Here is a 13282-nt window from a genome sequence, read left to right as displayed (position 1 = left end):
ATTTGGGTGGCGAGTTTCTCAGACTCCTATAACAGGAGGAGTACTGCAGCCATGTTCTGTCCAAATGACTTTCTTACTTGCTAAATAAGAACTGAGATTAGCACTGTATTCTGTAAGACGGCAGAGCACTGTGGATTTGGGTGGCGAGTTTCTCAGACTCCTATAACAGGAGGAGTACTCTAGCCAATGTCTGTCAAAAGCACGATAACGCCAGACTCTTACACAAAGACACACTGTCGGCACACTATCTCAGATCGGCGGTGGGCTGTGGTGAATCAGCTGCAAATCCCCAACAGCGGACCACAGACACGGAAGGAGCCCGCAAACTAGCAGAGAAACGCCACACAGGCAGACCGCGGCGATGCGCCACCGCGACTCGGTCACAGGCGGGTCGGTATACCACCACAGCTCATTATCTCTCTCCACCGTTTGCTCGAGCTGCTGGAGATCAGACTCGGCCTGCAGCTGTCGCCGCTGCTCCTCCTCCTGCTCCTGCTGCTGCTGGCCAGGTTCCTCTGCCGCCTGCTGCTGCTGTTCTGTCTGCAGAGGCTGCTGCAGCTCGTCCTCGAGCTGTTTCTCCTCTTTCTCGTCCTTTTCCAGCTTGATTAGGAGTTTCTGATACAGCTCCTCCTCCATCTGCTCGTATATCTCGCCCACCACCTCAGAGTAATCATCCTGGCCTCGCCTCTGCAGGAGCTGACACTGCTCTTTCTCCAGCTGCTTATCCTGATCCAGCTTACGTTCCAGCTGAGGACGCATTCCGGAGCAGTCCGCTCCACAACAGCGTATCAGCCTCTCTGTAGCTGCGTCCAGTTTCTCCAGCAGTGCGTCTACACGCCTGCACTGGCTGTTCGCAGCCTCCAGCTGCAGCTGCTGCAGTCTCATCGTGTTAATGATCTCACCAGCAGCTCCGCCTTCCAGCCCAAGGCGTCTACTCGGCTCAACCTCTCGCAAGACACCCACCATAGTTCGTTCTGCTTCGCTAATCGGCAGACCTCGCTAGCAATGTCGCTTCCAACACCACGTCACGGAACAGTTGAAAGGACGCGGCGTAAGTGCAGAAACCTAGCAACGGAACCAGTGAGTAAGAGAGTCGTCCCATTGTTATTGCACGCTGAGGCAACAAAAAGTTGTTCTTTGTCCCATTTGTCAACAAATATAATCGAAATTAACATAAGATAATCTTTCCGTCATTACTTCTAAAAATATCGTAATCGAATAAACAGCATTAAAAATATTGGTGTCGCGAGTGTCCTTTTATGGAATTGCTGTAGTTAGCTTTTTCCTTCAATTCACTAAATGACGATTAAACGGAAGGAGAAATGAATGGATGTCTCATTAGCGTTTAGCAAGCAGCAATGTGGCAGCCGTCACCTGCTCAAAAAAGAAAACGTCGGTACCAACAATACGAATTACAGAAGTGAAGTACTGACACAAGCGGACGAAAGTGGAAACAGAAAACATAATACCGACTTAAATGTCGCCGTTATTTCCTAGCATCCAAGTTCATGTCAGTTGTATTTGAGAGTGACCAGGCGATTCAAAGTTAACCAAAATCTTGAATATTACTGCTTTCGGAATACAGTTAGTGTTCCACGGCGTTTATTATGATTCCTGTTGAAGTAGAAACAATTTTATTCTCTGTCTCACTGATAAAAGCGAAGCCGACGACCCGTATTAAGACAATTTTCCGAACTGCAACAATTCTGATAGTTAATTCCAGTGCTCCGATTCATTTTAACTATATCATGTACACTTTTTTTGTTTTCAACGTGAACCGTTCTCCTTCTTTCTCATATCCACATAGTGCACTGTACACGATATTATTTAACGATCATAACTGTCCATGGTCAGATACATCACTGCTTTTCCTCTTATCCCTTCTAAGGTACACTGGATAGAGTCAATTTCAAGATATTCAGTAGACCAGCCCACGAGATGTTTCGATATCTGCTATCGGAATTTTTGCTTCAGTTTTGGTGAATGGCAGGTAAACACGTCTCCCGCTGCTGTGTGCTACACGTAGTGGTAGCTCTACTGCACAAGCCACCTTACGGCTGATGGCGGGGGGTACTTCTGGTATGGACCACAGCCGTCTCCTCCATTTCTTTTTCGTAACGGTGTCTGGGAAGGGCAGCTGTCAGTTAACCAGTATGAACTCCAACTTACCTGGTTTTGTCGTCGTTGTCATGTTCTGGACGCCTCTGTGAGGGAGTAATGTGGTGCTTTTTTAACATACCGCGATCCTCTCAGATTTTGAACAGTAAATCTCACCATGGGCTCCAACGTCTCCCTTGCTGGGAGTTTGACTTGCATCTCCCTAGCGTTACATATTAAGGAGATCATTTAAACGATGCTTTTATCGAAATAATTTGGAGCTAGTTAGTTTACAGGTTATGTATACTTGCTCACATTCTGAAACACAATTTTTTAGTCCCACTCATGCAGCTACATTTAAAAACTAGCCTTTTTCTGCATGCTACCAATTTTCAAATAATAATTCGTCAATGGAATCGGATGATTTGTCTAGTAGTAATGATTTTAGTTCAGATTTAAAACTTTCTCTGCTATCCGTCAGTGCTATTCGGCAAATAATCAAAAATTTTTGTTGCTGCTTATTGAACTCCTTTCTGAGCCACTAGCAGCTGTAATAGTGTGTAATAAAGGTCACTTTCTCCTCTATTGTTGTACGTTTCGGCATCAATATTCTTTTCAAGTAGTCGTCGATTATTTACGACGAATTGTTGGAATAACGTATTCTTCCAGTGTGTATGCTACATTGCTGAATGCATTAGACCTCTGTCGAATGATATGGTATAGTTATTGGTTGGCAACAAGATCTGCGTAGACAATGCGTAAAATCTTTTCATGTGTTGGTAAAAAATAAGTTTTATTTTGTCCCTAAACATTTTTTCCACGTCATTTGGCTGAGCTAAGCAAAGAATCCAACACATTACAGACCCAGCACTGAATTAAAGTGATAAAATGAATTTCACGGCGACTTGCATTTGCGCAAAAGTTCACATAAGTTCATACGAAGTTGTTTTGTTTATAAGGTGAAAAAAGGGACTGAGGTCGCATGAATATGCAAGCTGGAAATTTGCCGTTGAGGTGTATTTGTATTTGGATGACATGTGGGACGTCGTAAATGGTACATTGAAACCTATGGAATCAAGTTTTTCTGCTAAGGATCGGAAGGCCAAATTAAAATTCATCCTTTTGATTGATCCAGTAAATTATGTTCATACAGAAAATGCTACGTCAGCAAAATAGATATAGGACAAAGTGGAAAACGCATTTGAGGATGGAGGTTTAACTAGGAAAGTAGGATTGAATAAAACGTTCTCGGTTTTCAAGCCGCGTCAGTTCGAAAAAACCATCGAGCTGTCGTAGACTATCTCCGCCATCGTCGTCAGGAGTTCACTGACTGCCGTGGCTGCTACGGTTTCTCACTTATATAGGCATGATGACATCATGACTGCGCGGTATGGGATCCTTACCAGGTAGGATTGACGGAGGACATCGAAAAACTGCAAAGAAGGGCAGCCCGTTTCGTGTTATCGCGCAGTAGGGGTGAGAATGTCACTGGTACGATATGCGAGTTGGGGTGGCAGTCTCTAAAACAAAGGCAGCTTTTTTTGCGGCGAGATCTATTTACGAAATTTCAATCACCAACTTTCTCTTTCGAATGCCAACATGTTTTGTTGACATGCACCTGCGTAGGGAGAAATGATCATCATAATAAAATAGAAATCAGAGCTCGAACGGAAAGATTTAGGTGTTCTTTTTTCCCACGTTCCATTCGAGAGTGGAATGGTAGAGAAGTAGTATGAAAATGGTTCGATGAACACTCTGCCAGGCACTTAAGTGTGAATTACACAGTAACCATGTAGATGTAGATGCAATCAGATAGACCCAATGTGGCGCCTGCGTATGTCGACCCGGGCAGCCAGCGGAGCTCTTGCCCGTGGCAGCACCGGTGACGTCAGGTGGAGCCAGGGACAGGCGCCACGTTTGAAACTGCCGCTCCCGCGTCGCGCATCTGTCTTTTCTTTCTTTCTATGACCAACGCCCGCCCCCATGCCCTGCTGAGACTCCTGGTCTCTGTGAAATTGTTGTTGTCTAAACGAATCTCGGCCGCTTCCTTTATAACGGGAGTCCCAGTATGTAGATGCATGAGCCAACACTTTTATATTTTCGAACTGTATTTTATTTCCATTTCCTAGACAATGCCCCGCTATGGCCAACTTATCAAGTTCCCTTTGTTTTATATGGCGCTTATGCTCAGTTACCAATTTACAAATTATTTATTTATATAGTTGTAAACAAAGCTCAATTTCTGACCCTGACCCCAACTTGTTACGTTGTAGCTAATTATATGCCGATAGCACAACCGAGTACATTTTCAGAAATATTTGAGAAATTGTTTTGTACCAGATTAGAAAGTCTTAACAGATTCTCTTTAATATCAAAGCACCAGAATGGATTTAAAAAACAAAAAGCTACAACCACAGCGGTATGTGAATATCTCAATGGAACCTTATAATCATTAGATATAAAGTAATTACTACCAATATTTTTTGGATCTGGCTAAATCTTGTGATGTTATTTGACCACACCATACTCCTTAGAAAGTTGGCCAATGAAGGTGTAAGACAGACCGCAAACCAGTGTTTAGAATCATGTCTGTCAAACGGAGAACTAAAAGCTGAAATGAAATTAAAAAAGAAAGAATACTAATGTTCATAAGTGTACTGTGCACTCTTCTGAGATGATACCTATCAGATATGGTCATAATGCTCAATCCTGGGACCCATACTGTTACTTTGCATAGATACGAAACTCACCTGCTTAGCTGAGCTGCAGCTTGCCCAGATTCGTTTCCTGGCCGGGATGTAGATTTTCTCCGCTCATTGACTGGGTGTTGTGTTATCATCATCATTTCATCATCACCGACACGCAAGTCGCCCAGTGTGATGTCACCTGAAATGAGACTTGCAACTCGGCAGCCGAACTTCCCTGGATGGGGCCTCTTTACCATCAATGCCTCACAACTGTTTCATTTTGTTTCATAAATACAAACCTTGCTTCAGGGCATACTATACTGTTTCTGATGACACAAGTGTCCTTGTAACAGGTACAGACAAAGCTGATCGTGATTAAAAGATTAAGCTACTTATGTCATCACTGAGAGAATGGTTCAGTACATTATAAATGTACAAAAAAACACATTGGTCTCTGTCTCTTATCTGAAAAACAAGAAATACCCACCTGCCATGCTTCTAAACAACCAAAAGCTGTCCAGTGTGAGCTCTGATAAGTTTCTTCGTATATGACATGAAGCAAATTTTAAATGAAACACTCATGTTAATTATAATTCATATAAGCTCAGCAAATCAGGCACCAAGTTAGATCTTATGCAAGTATATTATTCTAACTTTCACTCCATATTACAGAATGGAATCATATTTTGGTTGAACTCACTTTGGAGCAGAGATATCTTTAAAAGAAAGGCAATACATATAATAGGGCCTACACAATCTGAAATATAATGAATCATGCAGGGAACTTTTCAAGAAATTTTGCATTATGACACTGTCACCTGTTTGCATTTATAGTATTATATCATTTGTTAAGACCTTTAAGACCTATCTGTTAGAGAGAGAGAGACAGTCCATTAATATTAAATGAACACACTCATAGCTATGAAAAAAAGACAGCTGTCTAACCTACATATGATTCAGCCCAGGTCAGCTGGTTACCAGAAAAGTGTTCTTACCAGATGAAATTAATAGAACAGAAATGCCAAGACCTTTCATACATAAATTTAAAAAAAATTGTTCTGGAGCAAAACTTTTACACAGTAAATATTTTTTTGAAAAAGGATGTAAACATTAATTAATTTATTAATGAAAGATTACTTATGCCTGATAATTATGTACGATGTCTCTTTCCGTAATGTATGTAATTCACTGTTCTGTATTTACTATACAAGTGATAAATGTAACTCATGGTGAGGAAATAATAAATGTGGTGGTAACTTCAAATATGTTAGGAGTCCATATTGGTCAGGATTTAAATTGTAATAAAACACATTTTGGAACTCCTGAAGCAACTTAGTTCAGCCACATTTGCACTAAGAAACAATGCAGATCGTGGGGAGAGAGAAATCAATAAGTTGACATATTTTTGTTCAATAATGTCATATGGAATAATGTTCTGGGCTAACTCGTCTTTAAAAAGAAAATCTGCATTGTGCAAAAAAATGCAGTAAGAATAATACGTGGTGCTTACCCACCATCATCTTGTAGACATCTTGTTGACGAGTTGGGCATTGTGACTACTGATTCACAATGTATTTATTCCCTCATGAGGCTTGTGAGGTACATAATTACAATACCACAAGGAAAAATGACATTCATTACACCACATTAATGTTGTGTTTAGCAAAAAAGGAGTGCACAATGTTGCAACAAAAATTTTTGATCACTTTCTTAGTGATATAAAATGTCTGACAGCCATCAAAGTAAAATGTGAAAACAAACTTAGGAAGTTTCTCCTTGACAATGCCTCCTATTCCATAGAAGAATTTCTATTACTGTAATGTGTAGAAGATGGTGGGTAGGAATTACTAACTCACATCTGTGTACCTTGTTTTCTTTTTGAAAAAAATAAATAAAATAAAATAAAAGTTCAGAAATTAGACACATGTACAAATTAATTTTCAATGTAAATTTAAATTCACATAATTATGCTCTCTTGTACAAAACAAAATCATGGAACATGTAACTAACTAACTACAGGCCACACTTCGTTTTTCCATCACTGCCACAGGACTTGGGCAAAGTTTGCTAAGGCAACTCAGATCTGATCTTAAATTATCTAGAGAAGTTGATGAGGCTGTATGGTTTAGTTAATATAGTATCCTTTAGTGGTGCGTATTTGTTACTTTAATCGCTCTATGAGACTGAGTTGATTTAGTGCTTTCACAACAACAGTGGATCTCAAAATATGTAAGCATTGTAAAATGCTTTTGGTGGAATGTCTGAGGCTCTGGGCATAAAGAATTATAACCTGAAATCACATAATTTTTTGTTCACTCATTCTGACAAAATATGCCTAGGAAATTAATCATCAGATAAGTTACTTGACACAATATGAAGTGTGATGTTAACAGGATTAACCAGTATTCAGACTGCCTTTAATTTTTGATCAGATACTGTGGCAAGCACACATTCATAGTGCTCCCACCAGAAGAATTGCTTAATGATGTCATCACATGAAAAGCTCCCTTCTTCATAGTTTATCTACATTCCCTTTCTTTTGTCTGGTTACAACTTTCATCTTTTGAACATAGGTCTGTAAAGCATCTCTCATGTTTTTTATAGGTAATGGTATCTTGTAAATACTGTCTTCCAATCTTTAAAGTTTGAAACATGGTCCAGTAAACAAATAGTAACTGGACTGGTGATAAGGATTTTTTGAGTAATATTTATAATTGCAAAAATGTATAGAAGTTCTTTATTCAAAACAAACATTAAAAATACAAATTCATATAATTAACAAAATACAATTTTGACTTATTTACTTTCCTATTACAAACAGTTACATCCCTGCAATATAGTATTTATTTACTGCTGATTATGACATGTTTTCCTGGTATGTGGTAATTAAAAATGTAATTGTAGTTCAAGGACACACACACCTACCAGATGATGCAATGAAAAAAACTGTACATTTTACAGTAACAGAAATAAGGAATAAAAATATAAGCAAGCAATCACCTAAGATTATTGGCGTATGTGTGTGTGACACACACACACAGAGAGAGAGAGAGAGAGAGAGAGAGAGAGAGAGAGAGAGAGAGAGAGAGAAGGAGAGAGAAGGAGGTAGGGGATTTAAGGGCTCGAGCTCAGAGGTTAATTCTATTTTTTTTGCTGTTCTATGTATCTATTTGAGCATGCCTATCCTTATTTTTCTTCAGTTGTGTATTTCAGTAACATTAAGGTACAATTTCAATCACAAATTTTCATATATACTGTCTATATATTTTAACAGAAGGCACAATATCTAGTAGTTCCTTTCAGTCTTTGTTAAGTTACTCACATAAATCCATTACACAGGCACAGTAAATAAATACATTATTTTATTAAAATGACTGTTCTTTAGGAATAACACAAAAACTACAAAAATCTAAATGAAATTTCATTTCAGTGAAAAGGTTACAATAAAGGTTTATTACAGAGAGGTAAAATACTCAAAAGAAAGTTTTATCTTACAGCATCTTTTATACAGTACTATTTACAAGAAGCTTGCACAAACATTGTCTTTAAGACATCTTTGGAATGATTTATTCATGAAATGCTTCAGCCATCATACATTGTACTACCTGCTGCCGACGTCCTGAATGCTTTTTGCTCAAATGTCGCAGCTTGACTTTATGACAGTTTTTGTTTGTTGATGAAACATTTCCATCACTAACTTTGTGTTCACATTCCTAGCAAACATTGTTTTTTAACTCCTTTATGAAGGAGGCAGTACTACAAACATGTGTAATGCATTTTAATGGAACAATTACAGATGATGAATTCATTCAGTAACAGATAAACACTGAAATACTCCAGGGAAAACGTATTAATTTTGTTTCCCAGAATATTTTCTTTGCAAAAATAGGGATTTGTCATTGATAACTACATTTGAAAATTATATAAAAAAGCTGTGTTGGTCACTGCACAAGGACACAAAAACGTATCATAAAAAAGAAGCAAATTACCATTAAATGTGTTATCCACAATCAAGAATGCCATTCTGAAATCATGAACTAGGATGCTAACAGTAGAATTTCTTTCAAGTCTTACAGAAAGTTCTGGTTTACTGCTGATGTTTTGTCCTCAGTGCTCTTATACACATTACTTCTCAGCTCAGTGTAGTATGTAAGACCTCTTTGTACAAATAAAATGACGTTAAGTTATGTAATATTTTCTTCAACTGACTATCGTTTTTCACTTTCACGCATTTGATAAATGATGGATTCTTAGTGTTTTAAAAGAAAGAATGAAAAGAAACTCACACTAGAAAATGTTTTTATCAGTTCCTGCTACTTCATGGTGAACATATTTGTCCAAATTCTGCCAGATGAAGTAAAGAACTATGGTACAAATAGTGTAGCAATTGAAACGGAACTCTTAGGTCATTTTATGTACCAATAGTGCTGGTTCCTGCCAAAGAAAATTCAAAACATTATGGATATTAGTACTGATGATAAAATCAAGTTTACAGGAAGTCACTGGAAGTTGCTGCGGCAGTCTTCATTTCTGTTTTGATGAAAGGAAAGTGTGTCTCCACACAGTCACAATCAAAGGAACACTTCACTGCTGCAATAGTGCTATATTTCTACACAGCTACTGGTGATGCCCTCGTAGAGGAGACAACCGGGATAGGAGGTCGTGCAGCAGGCGTCATGGCACGATGATACATGTCATGTGGAACGGCTGCAGCCGGCGAGTCCAGCCAGTTTGCGATATCTTTATGAAAACGTTGTGTCCAAGACACCACTTCCTGCAGAGACTCGATGGCACGCTCTATGGCGGCAGACGTGTAGGCAAACTGTCCCCTGTGCGATTCGCGGAAAGCTTTCAGCTGTAAATACAAGGAAGAAAATTAAATATTTTAAAAGCATTAGTCTCTCATCAACAAAAATTAGTTAATGTGTTCTAAAAGTAACTGTAAAGTCATTTGTGACAGATGTACTACATCATTCACACAAATAAGTGTACTCTGCCAAAATCCGGACAAATGTAAAAGTTCCTTTAACCAAAATTTCATAAGCAAAATGCTGAATATTATAAAAAATCCTTTTACATCAACATGACGGTGATATCAATGGTAGGCAATGAAAACCTCTTAACTATTTGTCTGTGAAAATTTCACGATTCCAGTAACCAGTAACTCAGTTATCAAAGAGAGATATGAAAGTGCTTGGATATCTCTATTTGTCAATACTAGGTTTCTATACATGTAGCTACATTGGCTGTATCATTTAATGTATATTTTTTAGAAACCATTTCTCGTTCTCCTGTAACATTAAACAAAGTGGATTTATGAGGTTTTAATTGCCTACCATTGATATATAGAGCACAATCATTCGATGTGTCCATCTTTAGGTCGTATCACGGCCTCAAATATCACTCTGAAGTGCACCTGCAAGATGCAATGTATCCGAGTTTATGACAGCGAATGCCCAGGGTGTATACTTGGACAAGAAAAAAAAATTCCCGGATTTCTCCTGGGTAAAAATACCCTTTTTCCATGTTAAGTGACAGTATATTCTTCCTTGACACTGTAAAAGTCACCAATTCTTTGAATGTTTATGGTTTAACATACCGACGTAGAATTTCCCGGCACTTTAGAAAATGAAACTCAGGGGGGGAAAACATGTTTTGAAAGACCTTTGATGTGCAGCAACATGTACACTGCATATTTCCGTATTACAAAGGTATAAATTTGAATTCCACCAAACTTTCCAAAGCATTGAAATAGAGATTGTGATGCCCTTTTGTAAGCCAGTCATAGGTCATTTCACGTGATCTCGTCAGCTGATGACAGCATAGGACACGTGATGTAGTCAGCGAATACCAAGATCACTAAGTAGCGCGAACACACAAATAAGAAAAGTTAATTGTTTAAATTAATATACATAGCTTTCACATATAATATTGGTCTCTAAGATTAACAAGCTGGAAGAGAATCTAAGCTTCCACATATGATGATAATCTTTTTTGCGTGTGTTACACTTTAAGATATATCACACAAATGTGCCAGTAAAACTTTTAATAACAACGTAAATGTCTGATCTTCTGGGCTCGAAATTCTTCTAAATGGTCATCCTCAAAGAGTTGATTTTTAAATGAGAGTCAAACGCTTTGTGATTTAAGTACTTCATCGTACATTCTCACACATAGTTCATCTTGCATAAGAGGAAATTTGGTTTGAATGTAACGCTTTTCAAACCACGATTCGCAATATTTTCCTGCATCCTGTTAGAAATACGTTCGTTTCAGCAGTTGGAAGAGAATGCCAGATAAAAGGTGCCACCGCTATTACGCAGCTACGATGACGCAGGAAGCCCAGTGTAAAAAATTACAATATCTTACATTATGTCATAAAAGAAAGAAGACATCAGAGGATAATTCAAGATCATCGGAATTTCGTGAACCATACTAAGATGCATAATTTGGCTTAAAATCCACATTCGTATGTCCAGATTCATATGTAAATTTTCTTGGAGTACCAATACTGTATTATCTTGTGTTTGGTTCTTTATTATGGCATAATGCCATACATGCATTTGAAATGCAGCGAACAGTTGAAACTAGCCAATAGTGTGAAATTAAACACTTTCTTTCAAATAAAGCAGAAAAGATTAATGAAAGCCAAATCTCTTTAGCAAGCCGACAAAAATAAAAAATAAATAAAAAATAACCGACATTTTTCTGCAAGGTGATTAATGCTTGACTCTCAGGAAGGTGGAAATAAAATCTAAAACTAATAACATATTTTAGCCTTCCATAATTATGCGAACATATTTTAATTCATTTGATAACTCCTGACTGCAAAAATCCGTTTGTTATCATATAATGCGAGAGCAATAAACGAAGAAGAAACAACAAAATCACTGAACGTAAGCACAGGTCACGTGGAGATGACCCATCTCCCCACGACGCTTGGCCATCAGCACCAGATTTACTATATTTCCAAACCGGGGCAATATTAAATAGTTGCGCCCAGCCCTACTTCTGTAACCAGAAGCGAACGAAGGTACTACTCATATGTGATTCAACTGCGCATGTGCAAGAGCCCACCTGCAACTGCTCAAACGAATCTAATTTAAACAGTTGTCACGTCATGCTCATCAGAGGCAATTTGCTGTTATGAAGCATTGCATAGTCTTCATAAAACATTTGACATACTTTGCTGTAGTCAGACACTTGTATGAGCACTGTGTTTACTTGTTGTTTACATCACATTTCCTTCGCAACTCAAGTTTTATTTTCATTTTTTTTCTTTCGTTCATGTTTTGTCGCTGCAGTATTATTCTGCAATAGCGGGATATAGTAATATCCTTTGTTAGAGTATTGGTTCTTACCAGTCAAAATCACAAAAATTTAACTGAAAAATAAATTCCCAGAATTCTAAACAATTCCCTGGTTTTTTCCAGATGAAAAAATTGCTGGGTTTTTCCCAGATTTTCCTGGATGTCCCAGGTCGTATACACCCTGATGCCATCTCAATGATGGTCCGTAACAACATCACACTGGAATGTTAAGATTTACCAGGGACCCTTTTAACTATGCTACATACATATTAACCCAGCATATTCAGGGTGTATACGTGGACAAGGAAAAAAAAATAATCCCGGATTTTTCCTGGTTAAAAATTCACTTTCTCCCGGATGAAAACACACTTTTTCCGTGTTATTAAGTGACAGTGTTTCCCTCAGAACTGTAAAGTTATCAATCCTTTGAATGGTTATATTTTTATACACGGCATAGAATTTCCCAGCACTTTAGAAAACGAACTCAGGGACGAAAACCCCTTTTGGAAAGATTTTTGTTGTGCAGCAACCTGTACGCTGTATATTTTCGTATTACGAAAGTATAAATTCGAATTCCACCGAACACCACATGCTACTTTCTGAACAATGTAATTGAGACTGCACTCAGGGACAAAAACCCCTTTTGGAAAGATTTTTGTTGTGCAGCAACATGTACGCTGTATATTTTCGTATTACGAAAATATAAATTCGAATTCCACCGAACACCACATGCTACTTTCTGAACCATGTAATCGAGACTGCGATGCGCTTTTGTAAGCCAGTCATAGCTCGTGTCACGTGACCCCGCCAGCTGATGACAGCGGATATTCAGACCGCAAGACACGTGATGTAGCCAGCTAATAGCAACATCATTGTTAAGTAGCGCGGATACGCAAACAGGAAAAGTTAATGTTTTAAATTAATATACATAGTGTTGCTACAAGAAAAGAAAAGCTTTCACATATAATGTTGATATTTTTTGCACGTGTTACACTTCAAGGTATATCACACAAATGTGCCAGTAAAAATTTTAGATGAGTCCAGTGACTTGTCCTCAAAGTTTTCAACAAATAAATTGGCTACCACAGAGGAGAGAGAGCTTCCCATAGCACTACATCAATTTGCTCATAATGACGACATGAATGTCTGATATTCTGGGCTGGAAATACTTCTAAATGGCTCGTCATC

The 13282-nt window shown here is 38.3% G+C and overlaps 1 protein-coding gene across 1 annotated transcript in view; it reads right to left on the bottom strand.

Moving 5' to 3' along the window:
- Positions 1-7523: 7523 nt before the first annotated feature.
- The window catches only part of LOC126109721 (aminopeptidase N-like), a 222875-nt gene continuing 217116 nt past the window's right edge, over positions 7524-13282 (bottom strand). The window contains exon 19 of the mRNA XM_049914775.1: positions 7524-9639. Coding sequence (XP_049770732.1) covers positions 9394-9639 — 246 coding nt within the window. The 3' untranslated portion in view covers positions 7524-9393. The remainder of the gene's footprint in view (positions 9640-13282) is intronic.

This window comes from Schistocerca cancellata, chromosome 12 (assembly GCF_023864275.1).
Source record: "Schistocerca cancellata isolate TAMUIC-IGC-003103 chromosome 12, iqSchCanc2.1, whole genome shotgun sequence".
NCBI classification, from domain to species: Eukaryota; Metazoa; Arthropoda; class Insecta; order Orthoptera; family Acrididae; genus Schistocerca; species Schistocerca cancellata.
This window is presented reverse-complemented; position numbering and strand designations above follow the sequence as displayed.